Genomic DNA, 23,262 nt, shown 5'->3' with positions numbered 1-23,262 from the left:
GATCCCCTCATAGGGTCAATCTGAAGGAGGGGACAAGAGTAGGTTCTACTGAGAACTGAGACCTGTTGGTTGGGCCAGGAGGAGGCCTGCGGCTAAGGGGGCTCCTTCTGCAAGTGCCTCTGGAAAGCAAAGGCCCCAGGCCTCCCCAACTCTCTGTCAGCCCCCACCTAGGCTCTAGGTCCCCCTGTAAGGGGCAGCTGGGAAGCTTGGGCAGGGTCAGAGGCTGTGTCCCCACACCAAGTGTCTGCTGGGGACATATTTGACATTGTCCCTAGGAACAAACTTGCTAACCTGCTGGGGACTTGAGTGGAGTTGGGTGGCCTGGGCTAGCAGGGACCAGCTCCTGTCCCACAAACCCACATATGTACACACACGTGACAGATACCAAGCTGGAGTCTGCCCGGGTGAGCCACTGAGGAGGGCATGGGCTCACTGCCTGAGTTTGTCCAGGAAGCCATGGCCTGAGTCTTCACATGAGCCTGCAGGTCACAGAATAGCAAGCTCCTTAAGACTGACAAGGACTGGGGCCACATTGTGGCATAACAGGTAAAGCTGCCACCTGCAGCACTAGTATCCCATCCCGTGGGTGCTAGTTCGAGTCTCAGCTGTTCCACTTCCAGGCCAGCTCTCTGCTATGGCCTGGGAAAGCAATAGAAGATTGCCCAAGTCAGGAAGCTCTTGGCTTCAGATTGGCACAGCTCCAGACATTGCAGCCACCTGGGGAGTGAACCAGTGGATAGAGGATCTCTCTCCTTCCTTCCTTCCTCTTTCTTTTCTTTCTCTCTCTCTCCTTCCTTCCTCCCTCTCGCCCTCCCTCTCTCTCTCTCTCATTGCCTCTTCCACTCTGTAACTCTGCTTTTCAAATAAATAAATAAACTATTTTTAAAAAGACTGACAAGGACCAAGGGTCTAGGAGAGATGGATGAGCACATGCAAAGGGACCTACTGCAGAGGACCCTGGACCACAGCCAGGGGGCAGCAGGCAGGACCGGACCTTGCTGCCAACTTCCCACAGGGGTGCTGCAAGGGAGATATTGGTGCATTCTAGGATGATGGGGCACTGCATCAGACAACACCCAGCTGTGGCTGCTTCCTGTTTATGGGGCAGACAGGCACCTCCTGGTTCCCTTCAGCAGCCTGACTGAGAACTGGGGCTCTGCAGCCTGTGGGAGGGCACCCTGAGGTGCTGCAGAGACAGTGTGTGGGTGACAGGCTGGGCCGCAGGCACGCTCTCCTCCAGGGCCATGCAACACAAGTGAGCTGCATAACAGTGGCTGTCTCTGGGAGGTGAGGAGGATTAAGGAGGCAGAGGCTGGGCTGTGGCTGCACAGGTAACAAGGAGCCATAGCCCAGGCTGACACCTGAGCACCCTCTGCCTGGCCCGTGGGCACCCCTTCCTCCACGTGCACAAGATGCACAGGGCACACAGCCTGGGGACAGCACTGGCTGGATTCCACCTCTACCTGTGTACCCAGCCCAGGCCAGAGCTGTGGCCTCCTGAAATCCCACAGCCTCTGTCACTGCCCTGGGCTGGGCTTCCTGTCAATGGCCTTGGACGCTACTTCAGTCCTTCCTCCTCCGGTGTGTCTCTAGCTGGACTGGGCCACAGCAAGCCCTCCCAGAAGCCTTTGGGGCCACCTCCCCATGCAGGCCAGGTTCCTGCCCTCCCTGGCTCCTGCCTCCTTGCTGGGTGTCCTTGCCTGAGGACACGCAGCTCAGGAAGTACTCAGGCAGCTATTTCTCGACTCTGGGTTCCTCAGTTCCAGCACTGTCCAGCATGGGTTTGGAATAAACTCCAGTGTTTGCCTCTTGGCACCAGGGAGCAGAGAGTAGCCCCACTGGGACTGGACATGGGGCACCAGGCAGCTGGGGTGGGGCTCATGGTGAGCCCAGCCCAGCGCAGCCAATGAGCACCCTTAGTGCACTGCTCACTCCTTGGGCACCTCCTACTGCAACCAGCTCTGGCTCCAGTGCTACCCACCTTCAGTTTCCAGAGGAAGTCCAGGCATGTGGTGGACTCTACCTGCTGGGCGTGCAGGTACAGGGCCAGCACAAAGACAGACATTATGATGGGCATTACCACCGTCAGCGCCACCTTGGTCACATGCTCTGGGCTGCAGGGGTGAGGGAGACAGTCTGGCAGCTGGGAAGGCACTGAGGACCCCTCCCCAACTCAGGGTTTTGCTTGTTTCCACTATAATCCCCCTCCTCCTCTCCCTCCTGCTCACACCATGCCTGCACCTGCAGCTCAGGCAGCAACTTGCCCTCTCCCAGGGTCTCCCCCCATCCCTCTCTGGCCACATCAGCAGGTGCAGTCACTGGGAAAGGCAGTGTGTGTCTCCCAGGTCTTTCTCCGTGGACAGGACCCGAGTAGTGGCACCTGGGGAACAGGGGAGCCAGGTGGGTTACACTGACCCTGTCTTTGGGCAGACTTGGACAAGACCCAACCTCCCTGCCCTTTTGCATTCTCCTCTGCAGCGGCGGCAGCAGGACCCATGCTTCATGACTGCACAAAACCATGGGGGGGGGGGGGGGACCAGACCTCTCAACTGGGAGCATGCGTTATCAAATTGCATTTTTGTTGAATTGTAGATAAATTCTCCCAGTAAAAGCAGCCATTCCAAGGCCTGCTCTAGTGAAGAACCCCAGCCCTGAGCAGCCCCAAATGCAGGCCCAGCAATGCTCTGCTTTTGTTCCTGATCTCTGGAGGGGAAATGGCACCACTTCCTGTTCCTGGGGAAGCCTGGGGCCAGGTGCTTTAAAATGATGCCCTGGCAGAGGCAGCCACACATCACCTGGAGGGCATGGGGACAAGAAGCAGGGGCATCCTGCTACCCTGAGGTGGTGTGGGGCAGGCCTCCTGGCTCCCTCTAGCATCTCCTGCACACCCACCTGGGCACCTGCTGCCTTCTCTGTCAGGCAGGAGCATCCACTCACCACTGAGAAGTCCGGTTGTTGCTGTCTCTGTGAAGGGAAGTTGGGAGAATGGCTTGGGGCAGCTGTCTGCATACTGCCCTTACTACTACTGCCCCTTCAGCTCCCCCATCCTAGCACCCTACACACCCCAAGGACCCTTGCAGACAGCAAGGCTCAGCATCTCATCCCCCAACCACAGATCACGCAGCCTACACCTGGGCCCCTGCCCCTCCCTCCCCATCCCCCAAGCACATCAACCTGGGTGGGAGCCTGATCCTCCCCCCCAGCCCTTTGCTGCCAGCCTGAGGCACAGAGAAGCACTGCACTGGGCTGTCCAGAGTGGCCTTAAAAGGTGGCCAATGGGGAGGGGAGGCTAAAACTATGCCAGAGTGCAAACTGTGCATCAGGTTTTGAATGATAAGTATGAAAAAGGGGACGTCATTTGTTAGTAATTTTTTTACAATGATTGCATATTAAAGAGATTGTGCTTTGGATGTGCTGGTGAAGTAAAAATATTACTCAGTTAATTGAACTTTTTGCAATTTTAATACAGCTACTAGAATGTTTTAGATCACATGCTTGCATTATGTATCTACCAGACAGGTCTGCCCTACAGCCAGGCCAGGGTCTCCCCCAGCCCAGCAAGGACCTCCATCCACTGCTGCCAACTCCTGCAGTGGGCAGGGAGAGGCTGGGGCTGGGGGAAGAGCAGGCACAAAAGAGGGTGGAGTTCCCTGCTCCAGCCTTGATCCCCAGCGTGTGCAGTGAGGCTTTCTCCCTGGGACACCCATGCGCCATGTCAGAGTGCCTGCTTCCAGCTCTTGCTCCACCACCTCTGATCCAGTTTCTTATGAATGTGCATCCTGGGAGGCAGCTCAAGTACTTGGATCCCTGCCACCCATGGGACAGACCCAGGTTGAGTTCTGGGCTTCTGGCTTCAGCTTGACACAACCCCAGCTGTTGAGGGCATTTAGGCATTGACTCAGCAGATGGAGGATTTGTCTTTTTCTCTCTCTCCCAAGCTCACTCTCTCTGTCTTTCTGCCTTTCAAATACAATGGAAATACATAAATAAAAACAATGGTCTCAGACCTTCTCCTTGCCTGCACCATTCGCAGTGGTACAGTATCTTCCTGTCCTTTATCCCTAGCCCCATTCACCTGCCAAGTTCTTCCTTGGACCTTAGAATGCCTCCTTGCACCTCCATCTTCTCCTTCACAGAAAAGCCACACTTTTCATGGGGCATCCTCTGCTCTACTCATAGGTATGCCTTGGCTGCCTGGCACACAGTAGACCCTCAATAAATATTGTTGAATGAATGCATAAGTGAACAGATGGATAGATGCAAGGATGGCTGGATGTTGCTTTCTGTCACTCACAGCATTTTGCACTTCCTGGTCCATTTCCAGGTTGGTACTAAACCACTTCCACTATATCATCCTTAAGACCAATACTTAGAATTTCAGGCTTCCTATCCCACAAAAAATTTAGAAAACTCTTAAGTTCCAATTTGAATCATGTAACAAGTGCATCATGGTTATAGCCTCAAAAAACCTGGAGACAAATTTGCTATCAGGTTTGATAGCTCTGATGTCTTTAATCATGACAATTTTACATTATCACATATTCATTTTCCCCATTTTAATTAAAAATCTTCCAAAGCTGCTACATCACAATGTAAAATGAGCTGAGAAATAATTGGCTTACTGGAGGTGTGCTCGTTTGCTTTGCCTTTGGAAACACGTAGTGGGTGCTTGGAAGAGAATATGAGTGGAGGTGTGAGAGAACTCATCTGGTTTGCTCCTAGACTCTAGGAGCTAGGTCATTGTAGAAAGGAATACAGAATATCAGATATATTTGTTGAAGAAACAAAACCAATCAGCTTCCCTGGGCAGGAATAGTGCCTTACACATGACAAGGGCCAAGGAAGGTCTCCTTGAAAAGCACTAACAATTACACTGATTGGCAATGGTTAAGCACATAGTGATTCTTATGTTAATGGAAACATTCATTTCCTACTTATTTTGTGAAAAATGTTGCTGCCAAGAAGTGATTTATTATTTTAAGAATGATTGCTCAAATAAGTTGCCATATAGCACAGAAAAAACCATAATGTTGTCACTAAAATCTATGCTACAGAAAAGTACTTGGGTGATGTTCTCTATGTTTCTATTACTACAGATGTACTGCACAAGACTTCTGATTCAACTTGCTACAAATGGACACCCTGGGAGGCAACAGCTGGTGGCTCAAGTGCTTGGACCCATCCCACTCATGGGGAGACCTGGATGGATTTCCTGGCTCCTGCCTTAAGCCTAGCCAAAGCACAGCTGTTGTAAAGTTTTGAGGAGTGAAACAGTAGCTGGATGATCTCTTTCCCTTTGCATTTTAGCATTTCAAATGAACAATTAATAAGACATAAGAACTAATCCTGATAAAAAATCATAGCAAATATGACACATACTATACAAATTATATCAATAATCATTTTAAATGTGCATTATCTAAATTGGCAATTAAAAGATAGAGACTTATATAGGCAAATTTAAACCAAGATGCAACTTTGTGCTGTCTATAGGCAAACCATTGAAATGTAAAGACACATGGAGGGGATTTGAAGTTATTTTGGTCAAAGGAGGACACATTTCATTTGCATAATAGGACCTCACAGCACAGCTGGGCTGGTGGAGTTCACACCTCACAGCACAGCTGGGCTGGTTGGTTCAAGAGATCTGTCATATACCATGATGGCAATAGTTAATTATAACATGGCTTATTATAAGAATAATTAAGACAAGAGTACGTATTTTCACTATGTAAAACAAGTATATGATCGCTGGGTTTTCAAATGAAAAGACAAGACATGGGAGCCTCCATCAGAAGAGCAATGAGCATGGTTCTTAGCCAGCACTTTTTATTGAGGGGAACACAAATAATGCATGGGACCCCAATCACATAGGCCGAGTAAAAGTTTAACAAGCATACATCATTAGAAAGGAGACAGTGAGGTGTGAACAACCCTGAGCAGTCCAGCTGTGCCATGAGGTGTGAACCCTGACCAGTCCAGCTATGCTGTGAGGTGTGAACAACCCTGACCAGATGCAGCCATGAGGTGTGAACAACCCTCACCAGACCAGCTGTACCATGAGGTGTGAACAACCCCATCCCCGACCAGCCCAGCTGTGCCATGAGATGTGAACAACCCCATCCCCGACCAGCCCAGCTGTGCCATGAGGTATGAACAACCCCACAGCCCAGCTGTGCCATGAGGTGTGAACAACCCCGACCAGCCCAGCTGTGCCATGAGGTGTGAACATCACCAGCCCAGGCTGTGCCATGAGGTGTGAACAACCCTGACCAGCCCAGCTGTGCCATGAGGTGTGAACATCACCAGCCCAGGCTGTGCCATGAGGTGTGAACAACCCCACCAGCCCAGCTGTGCCATGAGGTGTGAACAACCTCACCAGCCCAGGCTGTGCCATGAGGTGTGAACAACCCCAACCAGCCCAGCTGTGCTGTGAGTTGTGAACTCCACCAGCCCAGCCAGTGAGATGAGAAGTGAACAACCCCCACCAGCCCAGCTGGTACCGTGAGGTGTGAACAACCATGAGTGGTACTAAGAGAGTGGAAACTAAAGCATGTGGAAGCGGGGCCTCTGAGAGGTGACTGGGATGAGATGTGGTCTCATGGCTTCCCATGAAGAGGGAACCAGAGGCCACGTGACCAGTCTTGCCACATGAGGCCCCATACGGCCTCAGGACTTTGCCAGCCAGGTCATCATCAGGTATGGCCAAGGGGCTGCAGACCAGAACCGGAAGCCAAGCAAACCTATTTCCATTAAAACCCACCTGAGTGCAGAACACTGCTCCTGGTGACAGATGGTCACTGTCAAGAGCAAGGCACAGGCTGAGGCAGAGCTGGGTCTGGGGTGGGTGGAGACCGGGAGCAGAGGCCAGTCTGAAGGAGCCAAGTCCCTGCCCTGGATGAGGGCTCTGCACTCAGGTACTCGGCACAGCTGCAACCCTGGCCAGAGAGGCATCTGACAGACCCAGGAGGGCTGTGTGGGTGGCTCTAGCTGCTTTCAGAGCAATCTGAAGTCAAAGGGAAGCAGAGCATGAAGACCTGGACACCTTGCAGCCTGCCAAGCAGCAGAGTGAAGGAAAGGTGGTTTAGGCCAAGCTGCCTCCTGCAGAGGGGTCAGTGGGTGCCAGGATGGGGAAGCTCCAGCCAGGGACCTGTGGGGCAGAACTGTTCCAAGAAGGGTTCTGGGAGGCCTGCAACCCCCTCTCTGGCTCACCACCCAGAGCCACCGTGCAATGGAAACTCTGGAATTTTGTGGCCACAGCCATTCAAGCAGGCCCAGGTGGCAGCTGCACACCTGCGGTCCACATGGTGTCCGGAAGGCCAGTGCTACAGGGCCGTGGTGGCTTCCACCACGACAGCAGGCGGTCATCCTGCAGGTGACACCTAGTGGAGCTGTAGGCAGGGCTGTGCCCAGCAGAGCTGCAGGGGCCTCTCCTCACCTCTTGGTGTACAAGATGCCCAGGGTGGTGCTGGGTACAGGGTGAAGACACTGCTGGGGACACCCAGATGCCATAGTGGAATGCCCTTGACTCTGGCCCCAGCTTCCTGCTAACGTGCACCCCAGGAGGCCGCCACGGCAGTTCCATCACTTTGGTCCACCCAGCTGGGACAGCGGTTCCAATGCTTCCGTCCACCCTGCTGGGATAGCAGTTCCAATGCTTCGATCCACCCAGTTGGAAGGCCCAGAGTGTGCCCTGGCTCCTAGATTCAGGCTGATGCAGCCCTGGCTGTTGCAGGTCACTGAGGATCCAGCAGATGCAAGAACTGTCTGCACAGATTGCCTCTCACAAATAAAGCAAACATTCAAAAATGAGGTGAGTCCTGCCCTGCAAAGGTGCCGGACCAGGACTGCTCCCTGCATCTGCGACCTGTGTGGCCCTTGCAGGCTCACAGCTGGGAGGGAGCTGTCAGGGCATCAGAGCTGCTGTGCAGCAGTGGGAGGGTGGAACCTCAGCCTGCCCAGGGCATGCAGGTGCAGCCCTGCAAGGCAATCAGGCCTAGATAAAGCCATCAGGGTGTGGCTTTATAAGGTGAGAGACCAGCTGAAACAGGCAGACATGGGACCCACACAACACCCTGCACCGCCTTGGGATTCTGGCAGCAAGGCCGTCACCGGACGCAGCCCTCAGAACCACATCCAGGATACACCCTCTGTAAAAATAAGCTGCTGCCAGGCTGGGTGTGCCCTCAGTGGGACAAAGTGCACGGGGCTCCCAGCCCCTGCCTCACTTGCCTGCACCAGGTACATGCAGAACTCCTTGAAGAGCTGCAGCAGGCAGGTGTAGCATATCTTCTTGATGACAAGGATGCTCTTCGGGGGCTTGTTCCACGTCAACCGCTGGCTTGCAGGGTCCTGAATATGCCTTTAGGGAGAGGAGAGGGTTCATGCCAGCTGCACACTGCCCCTCGGACAGGACAGGACACACAGTCCACCCCTGGACAAATGCACTCACCGGCAGTCCCTGGCAGCACAGCCCTGGCCCATGGGAACAGGCACAGGGTTCGGCCCAGCAGGAAGACCCTGCCCTGCTCACTCAGTTCCCATGTTCAGCTGCACCAGCCTGCAGTTACCGACGGTGCCCATCACTCACCTCAGCAGCCCCAACCCCACCAGTGCTTGCTAGTCCCTCAGCAATGCCCCCAATGCCTCCTTGGGACAACTGTTCACAGAGCCCACTGAGGGGAAGCCTGTGGCTGGCAACCCTACATCCGTCAGGGACAATGGCTCCCCTAAAAACATCCAAACCAGCAGGTAGGGGACACTGTGCTCAGGCCCCTTAGGACAGGCACTTGCTGGCCCGGCCAGGGCCTGCCCACCACATCAGAGTGTTATCCTAGCTCCCTGCACTTCTCACAGTGAGGACCTCTGGTTTAAAGCCAGTGGAAGTGCTGGTGTGAGTGCCACTGCCCTGACCCAGCCACCCATGCCGTGTGGATGGCCAACCACCATGCAGTGAGCCCTGCCTCCCATCCTGCTGGGATCTCACTACCATGCAGGTCCAGGGCACCAGGAACATGAGTGGGAGCAGCACCTGTGTCCCGTGCTGTCTGGGAGTTGAGGGAGGATGGGACTGGGGCTCCCTGTCTGGGTTTCAGAACAGCAGTGTAGACCAGCAGGAAGTTCCCTTCCCAGTGCTGTCCTGGTGGGGAAAAGTGCTGATGGCACCCCGCAGGGGAGCAACAAAGACACGCCTATAGCAGCAGCAGTGTCTGGCCACATCCAGTGAACCAATGACCATGGGAACCTGGTCCTAGCACTCACCATGTCCAGGCATTTCTGGGGAGTGTGAAGACACCCATGATACCTCCATGGGCTTCACTGTCCACCCCATCAGTCCCATGGCTTGCGAGGCACTGCCCCCTTCCAGGAGATGGCCAATCTGTCCATGGCATCATGGTCACATTTTGCTAATGACAGGTGCACGCACAGCCCTGGTGCACCAGCACTCTCCCGACTGCACATCTTACACTACCCTCCCATTGTCTGCACCATCAACACCGAGAGCAGCATGCTACAGAGCAGCTTGTTAAAGGTGAGTTCTTCTAAACACAGTCAGGCCAAGAGGTCCCCGAAGTTATAAAAATCAAACAAGACAAAGTATTCTTGCTGCTTACGCAGTCCTCTTGCCTCATCCCCTACCTACCGAGAAAAGCAGTGTCTGGTCGGTGCTCAGCCCAGCAGCTAAGATGCCCATGTCCCACATCAGAGAGCTGCGCTCAGAGCCCAGCTCCAGCTCTGGACTCCAGCTCCCTGCTGACCTGGACCCTGGGAGGCACAGCGATGGCTCCAGTGACTGGGTTCCTCCATACTCATGAGAGACCTGGACGGAGTTCCCAGCTCCCAGTTTTGGCCAGTCTGAGCCGCTGCAGGTGGAAGATTTCTCCACTTCTCTGGCCCTCAAGTAAATGAAAACAGATAAACCAAGAGGCCACAAGCTACCCTACTCTCTGTTGAGCTCCGGGCCCAGCCGTGGCACCGAGTGTGCAGCCTCCCAGCTCTGCCAGCCTCCCTCTGCCCTGTGGAACTGGCCCAGCCCGTGGGAGTTCTCAGGCCATTGGCAGGTAAAAGGGCATTCACTCCCCAGCCCTCAATCAATCTGCACTCAGCAGTGGCCTCAGGGCCTGTGGGCAGCTTACAGCCCTCCGCCCAGGTCACAAGTGATGCTCTGACCCCAGTGGACTTCCTGGGGAGGACCAACAGCCAGATCCTCTGCTTCCTGCTGGGTCATCTGAAAAGTGGGGTGCTGACCCTGCAGGGCCATAGCTGTGGGTACGGGACAGGCAGAGCGGGGCCACAACAGCGTGGACAGCTCTGTTCTGACCACAGAGATGAACTGGCAATTTCTCACAGCACAGTCAACAAAAAACGCAGGTTCATGATGAAATCTAGGCTGGTTCTCAGACAGGAATCCAAGTTCCTCATAGCTGTCCTGCCCACGACATCTGCTTCTGCCATCAGGGAAACCACTAGGCTAGGTCCCCAGGGAGTCATTGCCACAGCCACAGGAGCCCTGGCAGGTAGTGAGGGCACAGCCAGAGGTGGGCAGAGCAAGCCACTGGCCTGGCTGCCACAGACCCTCAGGGCAGCTCCCAGCACTCTGTACTTCAGCCTGAGGGATCTCAGGGGCAGGCTCCCAAGGCAGAGCCTGGCCCCAGGAGCTAAGCTGGTAAAGGCCACTTAACTCATGAAATGGTTACCAGGGGGTGCCTCTGCCCAGACCAAGAAGTGCAGGGAAGGGACGCTCTTGGCCAGGAGCAAACATGGGAGGGTGGTACAGCCATGCAGAGACTGAACAAGGTCAGCAGCAACAGAGCAGCTGCAGCTCTGGCCTCGGGGAGCACTGGCCCCTGGAGACCCGCATGTCTGCCACATGGAGCCACAGCAGATAGCTGGGAGCTGAGGTGGTGAGGGCTGGCCTGCCCATGGCACAGCCCTCCCTGGTTGGGGTCAAAATAACAGGAGCTGTGCATGGATGGGTGCCGGAAAGCTCCTGCCCTGTCACTGGGTAGCAGGAGGCCTGGACAGCCCTGCGATGGGGCAAGGTAGGGTACAGCCTGCAGGGGGCAGCCTAAAGAGCCCCTGCAAACAGCTCCCATCCAGCCCACTGGTGAGGTCCTAACCCCGAGGAGCCAATGGGTGATGCACGGTGCTGCCCAGGAGGTCCCTGGTGCAAAGCCCCAGCCCCCACTACATGTCAAAGAACCTCTCACATCTCATGTACACCTCTCTTCACAGAGCCAGATCCGAGCACACACAACCTCCCTGATCTGTCCCCAACTCCCTGAAGGAGACCCTGCAGGGACAGCAGGGCTTCTGCACACAGGCCTGAAGACCACGGCCCCTCAATGCCAGAGGCTCACAGACCAAGGATTTCTCTGGAGAAATTGTGAAATAAAATGCTCTGAGCCAAGATGGAACTCTGATGTTTAAATCATTTTGATAGTTTTCCCTTAAAAACACAAACTGCAGCAGGACTGGTACGTGGGACATGGGAGCAGAACCTTCAAGCACATGACAGCAGACTAAGGGAGAGCGATGGCTGGCCAGTGCCATGAGGCAGCACTACTGCTAAGTCCTTAAGGATGTGGTCAAGGCCAGTGACACAAGAGGCCTTGGTCCACCGAAACACCAGGTGGCCAGACCAGGCCAGCATCTCCTGTGGCCCCACAAAGCATGTTAAAGCATCACCCATGAGACAGAGAGTATCTTCTAAACAAGTACAATCAGATAGAAACAGTTAATTAGTGTTTATCTTCAGAATAATTACATCCTGCACCTGAGAACAAAGCAGTCAGAAACCAGGACACACTGGCGCTCAGCAGACGCTGGCTCACACCACTCTGAAGGCACCAGAGAAGCCAGCAGGACTAGGGGATGTCATGAGGCTTTGTTAAGTGACTTGAAACACACACTGCTCTGTCCACACCACAGCCACCCCACAATACACACCCTCCTGGGGACCCCAACTCACATGATGGTCTGGGGGTTCTGCAGCACACAGGTCTTTGGTCCAAACGTGGTCACGGGACATGGGCCATGCAGAGAGTGCGTCCTTCTGCAGAGAGCACACACAGCACAGCACCATCAGAACACGCAAGTGCAGCCACAGACACAGACAGGGGCCAACCCAGACTCCAAGGAGCACCAGAGCCAGCCCTGGAGGCCCCGGGCTCCTCAGCGCAGCAGGAGACACTCCCAGCCCAGACGAGGGAGACGCCTACTCTGAGACGTGCCTAGGGGTCTGCATTCCTGGGGGTCTCCCAGAACCTGTCTCTGGGTCAATATTCAGGAATCAAGAGGTCAGAACCCACTCACAGGTGGCCTGGGGAGGGGGAGGCATTGGCATGGGGGTTACAGTGCCTGGGTTTCAGTCCTGGCTCCACTTCTGCTCACTCCCTGGGAGGCAGCAGTGGACGACTCAAGACCCTGAGGCCCTGACACCCACATGGGAGACCTGGATGGCAGCTGCTGCAGGCATCTGAGGAGTGAATCAGAGGACAGCACATCACTCTGCCCACCTCTGTGTGTTTCTGTTTGCCTTTCAAATACATAAATAAAAAAAATTAATGTTAACAAAAATATTTACCCTGAACTATACGAAGACAGCAGTTGAAAGGCCCAACTTTTACAACAAATGAAAAGTGACCTGACTCATGGCATCCTGGGAAAAGGCCCCCGGGCTGGTGCTCCTGCCTTTGCAGGGGTCAATGGGCTAAGGTGACACCTGTGACCTCCTGACCACTGGAGCAGCATGTTCCGGGTGTACTGGACATTATGGCCAGAAGGGAGCTGCCTGCTGCTCTCTATCTTCAACCACTGCCAGCATCCCAGTGTCTACACTGGAGAGCGGGCATCTGGTAGCTGTGGCCACACCTGGGGCCTTTCTGGACCGAGTGTGCTCTGGGCTTACTTACGTACGTCTTCTAAAGATGATTAAGTGTACTACTGCAAAACACAGACTGGACTCAGGAACTTAAAAGACAATCGGAAACCAGGTGTGTGGCTCCTCCACTCACCCTGGGTGTCTTGGGGGCTTTGCTCCCCTCCCCTGCCTCACTTAAGGCTCTCCAGAGGCTACCTCTGACTGCTGTCTGTATCCCCAGGTCCAGGGTCCTGACAGGAAGGCTGTACAGTGCCAAAAAACTTACAGAAACCAAAAGCAAAAGGCAGCTCTGTCAGGGGCATAAGCCAGGGCACCGCCATAGCCTGGAGGTGCCAGAGACCAAGTTTCAACACCACAGCAGCTGCTCTGGGGCAAGCTGTGCCCACGCCATGAGGACCTTTGTCAGAGACTGGCTGCTGTTGCCCACCAAGTTCCAGTCTGGTCCCCAAATGTGGCCTGCTTTGAAAACCACTTTCCAGGGTTGGGGTTGTGGCACAGTAGGTTAGCTGTTACCTGTGATGCCACCTCCCATATCAAAAGCATGGGTTCAAATCCTGGCTGCTCTGCTTCTGATCCAGCTCCCTATTAATGTGCCTGGGAAGGCAGTGGATGACAGTCCAAGTATCTGGGCCCCTGCCACCCACCGATGTGGGAGACCAGGCTGGAGTTCCAGGCACCTGGCTTTGGCCTCACCCAGCCCTGAGTGCTGTGGCTACTTGGGCAGTGAACTAGAAAACAGATCTCTTCCTCTGCCTTCCAAAAAAATCTTTAAAAACAAACAACAAAACAAAAACTACAACCATTTTCCACCAAAGAACTCTTCCTTGGCTGGCACAGGTGTGAGCCCTCCTTGAGGGGCATGGCCTGGTGAGCTCAGTGCCTCCACTGTTACCATCACAGCCACGTGCTTGTCAGGCCTCCTGGACATGAGGTCTAGCTGCTATTGCCCAAGCGCCATTGAGCAAGAGCAATGCCCAATGTCTTGGCCCATGGGAGGGGCAGGTGGGCAGAGGGCACATACGTGACGGGCCCTGCCCACGTGTGCCCTCCGGCCCTTGCCTCTCTAAAGGACCAGGAACACAGAGGTCTCCTCACCAAGTCTAATACTGAAAGGCAGTGTGGGGGCTGGCGCTGTGAGGCAGTCACCTGAGCTTCCACCTGCAGTGCTGGCATCCCACATGGGCACTGGTTCCAGTCCTGGCTGGTCCACTTCCCATTCCTGCTTATGACCTAGGAGAACTGTGGAAGATGGCCAGCTGGCTGTGCCTCAGGGGAGGCGCAGCTCACAGCTGCTGTGCCTGAGCTGTGGCAGAGACCCTGAGGGCTCCGGATCCTGGCTCTGGCCCAGCCCAGCCCCAGCCATTTGGGAGTGAACCAGCAGATGGAAGATCTCTCACTACATCTCTCAAATAAATAAATAAAATCTTGGAGGACAGCGCTGTGGAGTAGTGGGTAAAGCTTCCACCTGCAGTGCCAGCATCCCATATGGGCACTGGTTCAAGTCCCAGCTGCTCCACTTCTGATCCAGCTCTCTGCTATAGCCTGGGAAAGCATTAGAAGATGGCCCAAATCCTTGGGCCCCTGCACTTACATGGGAGATCCAGAGGAAGCTCCTGGCTCCTGGCTCCTGATTGGCCTAGCTCCGACTGTTGCAACCATCTGGGGAGGGAACCAGTGGATGGAAGAGCTCTATCTCTCTCTCTCTCTCTCTGCCTCTTCTCTCTGTGTAACTGTGACTTTCAAATAAATAAATCTTTAAAAAAGAATATAAAATAAAACCTTAAAAAAGAATCAAAGAGAAATAGTAATGAAGAAACTGTTTCGGTGATGGGATGGATGCCAAACACAGGGAACTAGCAAATTGGCCAAGACACCTTGTGGTGGCAAACAGCCGGCAGGCATAGCACAATGGTGAGACCACAGATGGAAAGCTTGCTGCACCGAGGCGACAGACGCTGGCCCTAGGATGGATAAGAGGGCCTGGAGGTCACGACCCTGGAGTCCTGGGGTGCAGCCCAAGGCACACAGGAAAAGAGTGCTGTGCCAGGGACACAGCAGGAAGAGGCATGGGAAAGCTGACCCTGACTCAGGGCCCAGGGTACAGCATGTAGGCAACCCAAGCAGCAGCCCAACACACAGCCCCACGACCTCACCCCAAAGCTACTGGAGTTAATACATGAGAGGCAAATCCAATACACAAAAATCAACTGTATTTCTACATACTGAGACCTGAAATATCCTTTACCACTGCATTAAAAACAGCCAAGACCTATACACTGATCTATACCAGCACTGAGCGCCCCGGGGAAGCGGCACTGATGAGCCCCGTGTGCACACACAGAGCACAGAGCAGTTAGAGGGCCTGGAACAGAGGAAGTGGGGCTGACAGTGTTGCCCCCAGGCAGGAGCAGAGAGAGGCAGTTCTGCAACGGAGACTCCCCCCATCACAGGTGCCAGTCATCCTGGACAGAGGTGCTGAGCCGACACTAGAACACCAGGCTGCAGCTCAGCCACTCCCTCACCCCCACAGAGCAACTCCAGATCAGAGAGAGAGAGAGAGAGAGGGAGGGAGAGAGGTGACCCAGAGGTACCCCCCACACAGGCCCCATGGCTTCCTGACACAGGTTGGGTTAGACACAGGAACAACCAGGCATGCCAGGCACCCAACGAACCCCAACTGAAGCCCCACACTCTCAACACGAGTCCAGGGGCTGGCATGCTTGTTACATCGCCCCTGCACCACCAGAATCCCCCACAGAGTCCCAGCTGTGCCCTCACCCAGGTGGGAGACCAGGGTGCAACTCCCAGCTCCAGCCTGGCCCAGCCCCGGCTGCCCCAGGCACCTGGGGAGAGACCCAGCCGACCCAACCTCCCTCTCTTCCTCTCTCTCTCTCACTGCAGTTCTACCTTCTAAACAAGTAAAAATAAGTAAGTGTTACATTTCAACTGAGAGAGGCCATTTGGGCAGTTCCACAGCAACGTGACCACAGAGCCCAAGCCTTCCGCTCCACAGCCCGCACACTGGCATCTCTTCTAGGTTCCAGGAAGGCACGGGCAGGTGTGTGGATGGTCACCCGCGACCCCGCGGCCAGCCTGAACCCACAAGTTTTTCAGGAACTTCAAGCTCTGAGGCCCAGATAGGCCACTCGCAGGAGGGCCAGGGGCGAGTGGCACTTGGCAGCACCCCACCCACCTCTGAGAGGTTCTGGGCTCTGCACCCACGCCTCCGGCCAGCTGCGGGTGTTGGGTGTCTGAGGCGGCTTCCAGGCCATGAGCTCACCCACAGGTGCTCGTGGGCTCACCTGCCCCACAACCGAGCCCCGGGAACACAGCGCGCGTACACGGGAAACCAAGTGACAAGGGGCGCACACACGGCGAAAGTGGAACCCCGGCGTCTCAAGGCTGCGGGGACCCTGCAGTCAACACTGCGCGTCACAGTCGAGTGCCACCCCCGAGGACACAGGGCCTGCTTCATCCCCTCCGTTGTGAGCTTCGGGAGCCCTGCAAACCCAGCAGGGCGCGGTGAGGGCCTGGACGGGGAGCAGCGAGAACCCCGCACCGGGTGCCATCGCGAGCGGCAGCCCCAGGTGCCGGGCGTCGCGTGGCAGGACTTGCTGCGCCCACCAGATCGTGGAGCCACCTGGGACGCGGGCGGAGTGCGGGGAGCCGGGGCCAGGGCTGCGCGGAGCGGAGCGGGAGGGTCCCCGGGGGTGCGGGCCAGGCGCCCAGGACAGGAGCGACCTGGGGTCCGGGGACGCCCCTACGGGAGGCCGCCGCGCTCCACCTCACACCCGGCCAGACCAGGGAGACGCCGCGTCCCGCTCCAGGACCCCGCGGCCGCCTCAGGGCCCGCTCCGCTGCCCTCGGTTCCGGCCCTGCCCGGCTCCAGCTCCGGCTCCCGCGCCACCGGGTGCCGAGTGGCCGCGCACTCACCGTTCGCGGCTGGCGTCGTCCCCATGCCGGGCCGCCGCCCGTAGCCCGCCGCCGCTACCTGGCCCTCTTCGTCCTGGCCGCCCGGACCTGACGCCGGCGCCGCGGAGCAGCTCTGCGCCGCGGCCGCCCAGTGCGCAGGCGCGCCCACCACGCATGCTCCCTGCTGCGCCGCCGCGCACGTGGGACCGCCACCATGGTGGACACGCGTGGGAGCGGCAGAGGAGTGGGGGGCGACGGCCGGCGGGAAGGGGGGACAGGCACGGTCATGGAATGCGGGGGCCGTACTCACTCAGTGCGTGGGAAGTGAGCCTGCTGCTGCCCAACACATTGAGGAGCCGGCTCCGCTTACCCCGGGGTAAGGTCTGGGTCATGTGGCCCGGTGCCAGCGAGCAGGTGCGGGTGCAGTGCGCGCCCGCCGGTCCCTGACTCGCTGAGGCTGGCGGGTCTGTGTGGCTGCGACTGGCCACGCCTGCCCTGGGCCTGGGGCTTCTCTGGGGTGCGCAGTCCACAGAGTGGAGGACTCTGGAGGTGGAAAGAAGCGAACTAGGCCACAGGAGCTTCTTGTGGGACTGCGGGCCCCGCCTGACCAGGGGCAGAACCCGCTGGGCCCAGATGCCCCAGGGCCTCTTCGCCTCCAAATATTCCTTTGCGCACGCGGGCACAGACACAAACACACACACACATGGGCTCCCTGATTGAGCCCCTGGGCGCCCCCTTCCGTACCCGCTGCGGTCAGGCTCTCACTGACCAGAGGCTGTTGGGCCTGGTGCTGTCTCCCTGAGGGCACCGGAGCCCAGGACCACCGGGCAGCAGGGGCACCGAGGGTGGCTGGGGGATTTCTTAGCTTCTGTAACTTACCCTGGCTGGTTGTGTAAACTCGGCCACTTCTCCAGGCTGACCGCCGGCGTCGCCATGGAGGGAGCCCTGAGCCGCATTTGTGGATGGCTATTTCCAGGACGGGAACTGGGGCCAGCCACCAGAAACGTCTGAAGGTCTACAGAGGCCGCCGCCGCGGGGCTCAACCCAAAGACCTACCTGTCCAGCGTGCTCCTGGACACAGGAGCGCTGCCCGGCCGCTGACCAGGGGAGCCGTCCACCCTGGGCCTCAGGCTGCCAGGGCAGCCCCTCCCACTTCAGAGAAAACAAGCGCTGTGGCTTCCTCTGGAGACCTCGATTGTGCAATCCGGAGCCCTGGACTCAGAGGCCAAGGGCTCACATCCACCCTGGCACTCGACCCGCGCTCGCTCACGCCACGGACAGAGCACCTGGAAGTCCTCAGAGGCCAAGGACCGGGGGAGGAGACACGGCCTGCTCCCAGGGGCTGCAAGGGAGGGACAGCAGGTCCCAGCCCTAGAGCTGCTCTCAGGGATGGGCCCTAGGGCGTGTACACTCCAAACCAAACCAACCTCGGCCTGTTCTCTGGAGGCCTAGGGCTGGGAGAGGCACAGGACTGGGCAGCTCCCAGAGCTGCCTCCTGTCATTCAGGCTGAGGTGGGGGTAGGGGGAGGGCCGCCCCTGGCTTTCTAGGCTTCAGCTTTCCTTGGGGTTGTGCTCCCAGCTCAGGGGTGGGGAAGTTGACTTCAGCTGGCTGGGCTCAGCACCCAGAAGAGGAAGTGACCGGGAGGAGGGGCTGAGGCTCCCCATGGAGGTGTGCCATGAGCTTCCCCCAGGTCAGCGCACCCCTTGATCAGCAGGCTGGGACCAGCTCCCAGGCCCAAGACCCTCCTCTGGGACCCTCACCCACAGCTGCACATGCGACAGGCATCTGTTTGGGCTGCTTTGGTCATGGCACCCTTTGCCTTGTACCTGGCTCAGCAGATGAGACAGGTCAATGATGGAGCAGACAGTGGGGAGTGAGGAGGGGAAGCGGAGGGGCACGGTCTTGACCAGGGCTGCCCAGGGACCAGAATCCCTCCAAATGGCAGGTGCCTGGGGTGGGTGGGGCTCGCAATTTCCACAAGCCCCCCTCCTCCATCCCGTGAAGCAAGTCTCTCCATCCTGAGGTACAGAGGCCCAGTAACTTGCCCAAAGTTACCGTGGATTCTGAGGAGGAGCCATGCTGGGGAACGGGGCAGTGTGGCCAGGCCTGCTTCTCCCAGGAACACAGCTGCCCTGGGTCAGTCCCCTTGGCAGCCCAACCACTGGCATGGCAGCAGCAACACTGGGTGGCATGTTTGTGTCATGCTTGTGGGCAGAGTGGGGTGCCCCTGCTGTGGGCTCCTTCCTGAGGGTCAGGCTGTGCCAGGGGCAGGGCAACAGGGGTCTGCACAGAATCTTTGGCATGGAGCTGGTGTGGCCCTCAGAGACACTTCCAGGACAAAGGGCAGGCTGGAGTGGCCAGAAGGCTGAAGAGGCTGGGGGAACTGCTAGGGACAGGGGAGGTGCACTCACATGCACCTGCCAGCACCTGACAGGTATGTACACCTCCACAGGTGGGGCAGGGCCAGGTTCTAGAGCATCATGGGAGCTGCAAGGCAGACTGGGATGGGGCAGGGAAGGGGGTGCCTGGCACTCAGGGTGCAGACAGCACATGTGGGATGTGTTGAGGGGCTCCCCATCCCCCTCAACCTGTGGAAGTCTGAATCCTGCACCCGAGGTGTGGCTTGACCATGACCATTTCCTTGCCACCTTGCCCTCGCCAGGTGCCACTACCTGAATCCTGCACCTGAGATGTGGCTTGGCCACAACCCTTCCTTGCCAACCCACCCTTGCCAGGTGCCACTACCCGAATGCCATATTTGGGACCAGTTTCATCTTCTGCTTTGCTAAGGTAAACTAAGGCACCTGCTGTCCTAGGTCAGAGCTAAGGGGAAGGAAGGGACAAGGGCTAGGCTGTGGGAAGGAGAAATTCCAAGAGCATGTGGTCAGTAGTGCCACCAGCTCTGCTCAGACACTGCCCCAAGGCATGACCCTGCCTCTGCCTGCACAGGGTCACCTTGTCAGGAGGGACCTCAGGTGCTCCCCGACACTCTCTTCTACATGGGGCTCTTCTGAGATAGCCCCAGGGCTAAAGCCCGCACATCTATGAAAAACAGTTACTTCAGGAAGAAGTGGGGGAGCTCGGAGCCAGGCGAATCCACCCCTGCCAGCCGGCCAAGTACCCCCACCCTGAGAGCCTCAAACAGCACAGGTGGCCCCACGCAGGCACAGTTTACGCTCACCTGTCTAAACAGCTGCTTCAGAATGTGGCAGATGGACAGTACGAGGCCCATCTCAAATGAACCCAACAGCCTGGGCCATGACAACCAGGTGGCTGAGGGAGCCCCTCACACCCAGCTGGAGCAGCAAAGCCAGCCAGGATCCCCTCATCCCTTGGGATACCCCAGTGGGGACGCTTTGCACTGAGACCAGCACTTTGAGCCACAAAAACCCCAGGGACCTCTTGGGGGTCCTGCAGATTCCATAGGATTCAGGGAAATCCTGTCATTCCAGGAAAATGCTGTCATCCAATTGTAAGCAAGAAAGCGGCTCAGTGACACATGAAGTCTCTGCCTTTATTCACATTCTCAGGGCAAACGCTCATTTTTTCTAGTAAGACACACTCCACACACTCAGACTGGGATGAAGCCATCTACCCCACCCTGAGAGTTTAGGGGAGGGGAAGAGGGAGCGGAGACTGAGGCCGGTGTCTGGTGGTAGGTGGGTTCTCCACACTGCAGGGTGGCCTCTGGCCCCAGGCACGGCCTCCAGGAGCAGACATGCTCCCACCCTTCTCCCTTCCTCAGAATCCAACAGCAACCATTTGCAACAGAACTGGCTTTTTGCTTTATGTTTGTTTTAAGAAATAAAGAAGACAGATCTTGAGGAAGCTGCCCCAGGACCCCGTGTCCATGGTCATGCCATCATCTGTCATTCCCAGGGAGCTGATGCAGTTGCCATGACCAGCCAGGACACCTGGGAGGGAGCAAACAGCCACAGTCACCCCATGTGTGCCCACAACACCTCAGGCAGCCAGGAGGAATGGTGCCCGCCGTGTCCAAGGGGTGCAAATAGCACCCTGCTCCTCTGCAAAGATGACACTCCAGGGACACACACTCCAGGGCCCAGCCTTGAGTCGGTCACCAAGGTGGGGTAGAGTTGGGAAAGGCACTGACACACAGTGATGCCCCGTGACACGTGCTGGCCCCTGAGCACACCGTGGTGCACTTAAGTAAGTGGCTAGCACCATAGTGCACTGGCTTAAGCCACCACTTCCAACACTGGCACCCCTGGGAGAGCTGGTTCAGTCCCAGCTGCTCCGCTTCCACTCTAGCTCCCTGCTAATGCACCTTGGAAAACAGCAGAAGATGGCCCAGGTGTTTGGACTGTTGCCACTCACATGAGAGAACTGGAAGGTGCTCTTAACTCGTGGCTTCGGCCTGGCCCAGCCCTGACCACTGAGGCCATTCAGGGGGCATGCACTCTTCTCTCTAATGAATAAAACTTAAAAAACAAAACAAACACATGCACTGGGTGTTGGTGCTGTGGTGCAGTGGGTTAGGCGGGCTGCCTTACTGTAGTGTCACAGCCCAGCTACTTTGCATCTGATCCCAGATTCCTGTCATGTGCCTGGCAAGGCAGCAGAATATGGCCCAAGTGCTTCAGCCCCTTACCACTCACAAGGGAGACTAGGATGGAGCTCCTGGCTCCTAGCTCTGGCCTGGCCCAGCCTTAGCTATTTCAGCTGTTTGGGGAATAAGCTGGTGGGTGGACGATCTCTCTCTCTCTCTTTCTCTCTCCCCTTCTGGTCTCCTTCCCTTTCTCTGTCTCTTTGCCTTTTAAATAAATTAATTCATTTAAAAGATAAAAGCATGTTTCTAACAAAAAAACTTCAAATAGAAGCACACCTGCCCACCCTACCACCCTCCAGCCTGGCAGCTCAGAGGGAGCACCCAGGGCTCAGGGTCCCCACTCTGCTGTGCCATGCTCTCCTCACAGGTACACATGGGAGGGACTTCTGGTGTGCCTTGAGCCAGCACTGGCAGGGGCCAGGGCATGGATGTGGTGGACGTCTCCATTACCACCACCCCATCATGCACAGCCTGAACAACACAAACCTAATGCTTCAGCCCATGTGTGTCGGTCACAGCCCCGGCCACCTACCTGCCCTGCCAGCCTTGAGCATGTCCCAGACATTGCACTTGAAGCCGCTTACTTAAGTCGTTGTACCTGGCGAGGAGTAGCCTCCTGCTCTTGGAGAAGGAGACTGAGGTGATCCCACAGATGATGTTGTCGTGGGAGTAGGTCATGAGCTTCTGGTCTGTGCGAAGGTCTAACAGCCTGCAGGTGGTGTCATCTGAGCCGGTGGCAAATGCATTGCCATTTGGAAAGAACTAGAAGAGGAAGAGAACCATGGCAGCATGTGACTGCTCAGTGACACAGTGACGCAGACACAGCAGGAAACTAAGCAGGGCTGGGCTCTGGAAAGAACTGGGGCAGGGTGGGGATACCATGGCCGCTATCCCCAAACAGCAGCTTTCACTGCAACCCAACAATGAGATGTGGTCAGTTGACACTCCTCTGTGGCCACCAGTATTCAGCCTGAACTCAGGCAGGAGGGAGGGACTGAGCAGGGCAACGGACAACTCTGTAGTACACCAGAGGCATCCAGACACATCTAAAAACCTCCAGGGTGCTGCAAGGCAAAAGCACTGCCTTCAGCCAAGGGGCTCAAGAGTATGCCAGAGTGGCTCCAGGACACCCTGCTGGGGCCTGCAAGGGGTGGGTACAGGGCCTGTCACAGAACTGCCACACCACCAATGCCTGAGAGCAATGGCCGACACACGGGCAGCTGGCTGGGGTCACGTCAGAAGTCATCTGTACCCCACTCTGTGAGTCAGGTTGCATTTACATGGCAGAGAGGAAAAATAGCTGACAGTTTGCAGGCTAGACCACAAAGCGAGCTGCGGCCCCCAGACTCACACAGATGACATTGATGTCAGACTCATGGCCTGTGAAGGTCTGCCACCAAGCCATGACAAAACCCAACAGGGGCTGGTGCTGTGGGTGTAGCAGGCAAAACTGCTGCCTGCAGTGCCGGCATCCCATATGGGCAACAGTTGGAGTACTGGCTGCTCTACTTCTGATCCAGCTCTCTGCTGTGGCCTGAGAAAGCAGTAGAAGATGACCCAAGTCCTGGCCCCCTGCACCCACATGGGAGACCTGGAAGAAGCTCCTGGCTTCGGATTGGTGCAGCTGCAGCCATTGCGGCCAATTTAGGAGTGAACCAGTGAATGGAAGACCTCTCTCTGCCTCTAGTTCTCTGTGTAACTGTTTCAAATAAATAAATAAATCTGGAAGGAAGGAAGGAAGGAAGGAAGGAAGGAAGGAAGGAAGGAAGGAAGGAAGGAAAGAAGGAAGGAAGGAAGGAAGGAGAGAAAGAAAATCTACCAGGGCAGTTTGTCTAAAATGACTCTGACTTAAATGCTGGTCATTTATATACAAATAAAAAAAATGAGAGATTATAT

At 56.4% G+C, this 23,262-nt stretch overlaps 2 protein-coding genes across 2 annotated transcripts; both read right to left on the bottom strand.

Moving 5' to 3' along the window:
* Window positions 1-6,671: 6,671 nt before the first annotated feature.
* LOC133755186 (NAD kinase-like) lies at window positions 6,672-16,971 on the bottom strand. Its single transcript, XM_062185416.1, has 3 exons — window positions 16,817-16,971; window positions 11,972-12,055; window positions 6,672-8,362 (listed from the first exon to the last, which is right to left on the bottom strand). Exons 1-3 carry the CDS (start codon window positions 16,969-16,971, stop codon window positions 8,125-8,127), a joined length of 477 nt encoding a protein of 158 aa, XP_062041400.1. The 3' UTR covers window positions 6,672-8,124.
* A 3,611-nt stretch (window positions 16,972-20,582) lies between these two features.
* Window positions 20,583-22,771, bottom strand: LOC133755185 (guanine nucleotide-binding protein G(I)/G(S)/G(T) subunit beta-1-like). The gene is given in 4 exon segments (XM_062185415.1): window positions 20,583-20,710; window positions 21,899-21,953; window positions 21,955-22,128; window positions 22,718-22,771. Coding segments are annotated over 4 exon segments (411 nt in total).
* Between the last annotated feature and the right edge of the window lie 491 nt (window positions 22,772-23,262).

This window comes from Lepus europaeus, unplaced genomic scaffold (genome assembly GCF_033115175.1).
Source record: "Lepus europaeus isolate LE1 unplaced genomic scaffold, mLepTim1.pri SCAFFOLD_3_1, whole genome shotgun sequence".
In the NCBI taxonomy this organism is placed as follows: Eukaryota; Metazoa; Chordata; class Mammalia; order Lagomorpha; family Leporidae; genus Lepus; species Lepus europaeus.
Note: the sequence above shows the minus strand (reverse complement) of the source record. Positions and strands in the feature narration are given on the sequence as shown.

Bases quoted from the DNA above. Each gene is read 5' to 3' on its own strand.
- LOC133755186 (XM_062185416.1), bottom strand. From the start codon at position 16,971: ATGCGTGGTGGGCGCGCCTGCGCACTGGGCGGCCGCGGCGCAGAGCTG. The intron at 12,056-16,816 runs GTGAGTGCGCGG...TGCTCTCTGCAG, and splicing joins GACGACGCCAGCCGCGAACG to AAGGACGCACTCTCTGCATG. The intron at 8,363-11,971 runs GTGAGTTGGGGT...CTCTCCCTAAAG, and splicing joins CAGAACCCCCAGACCATCAT to GCATATTCAGGACCCTGCAA.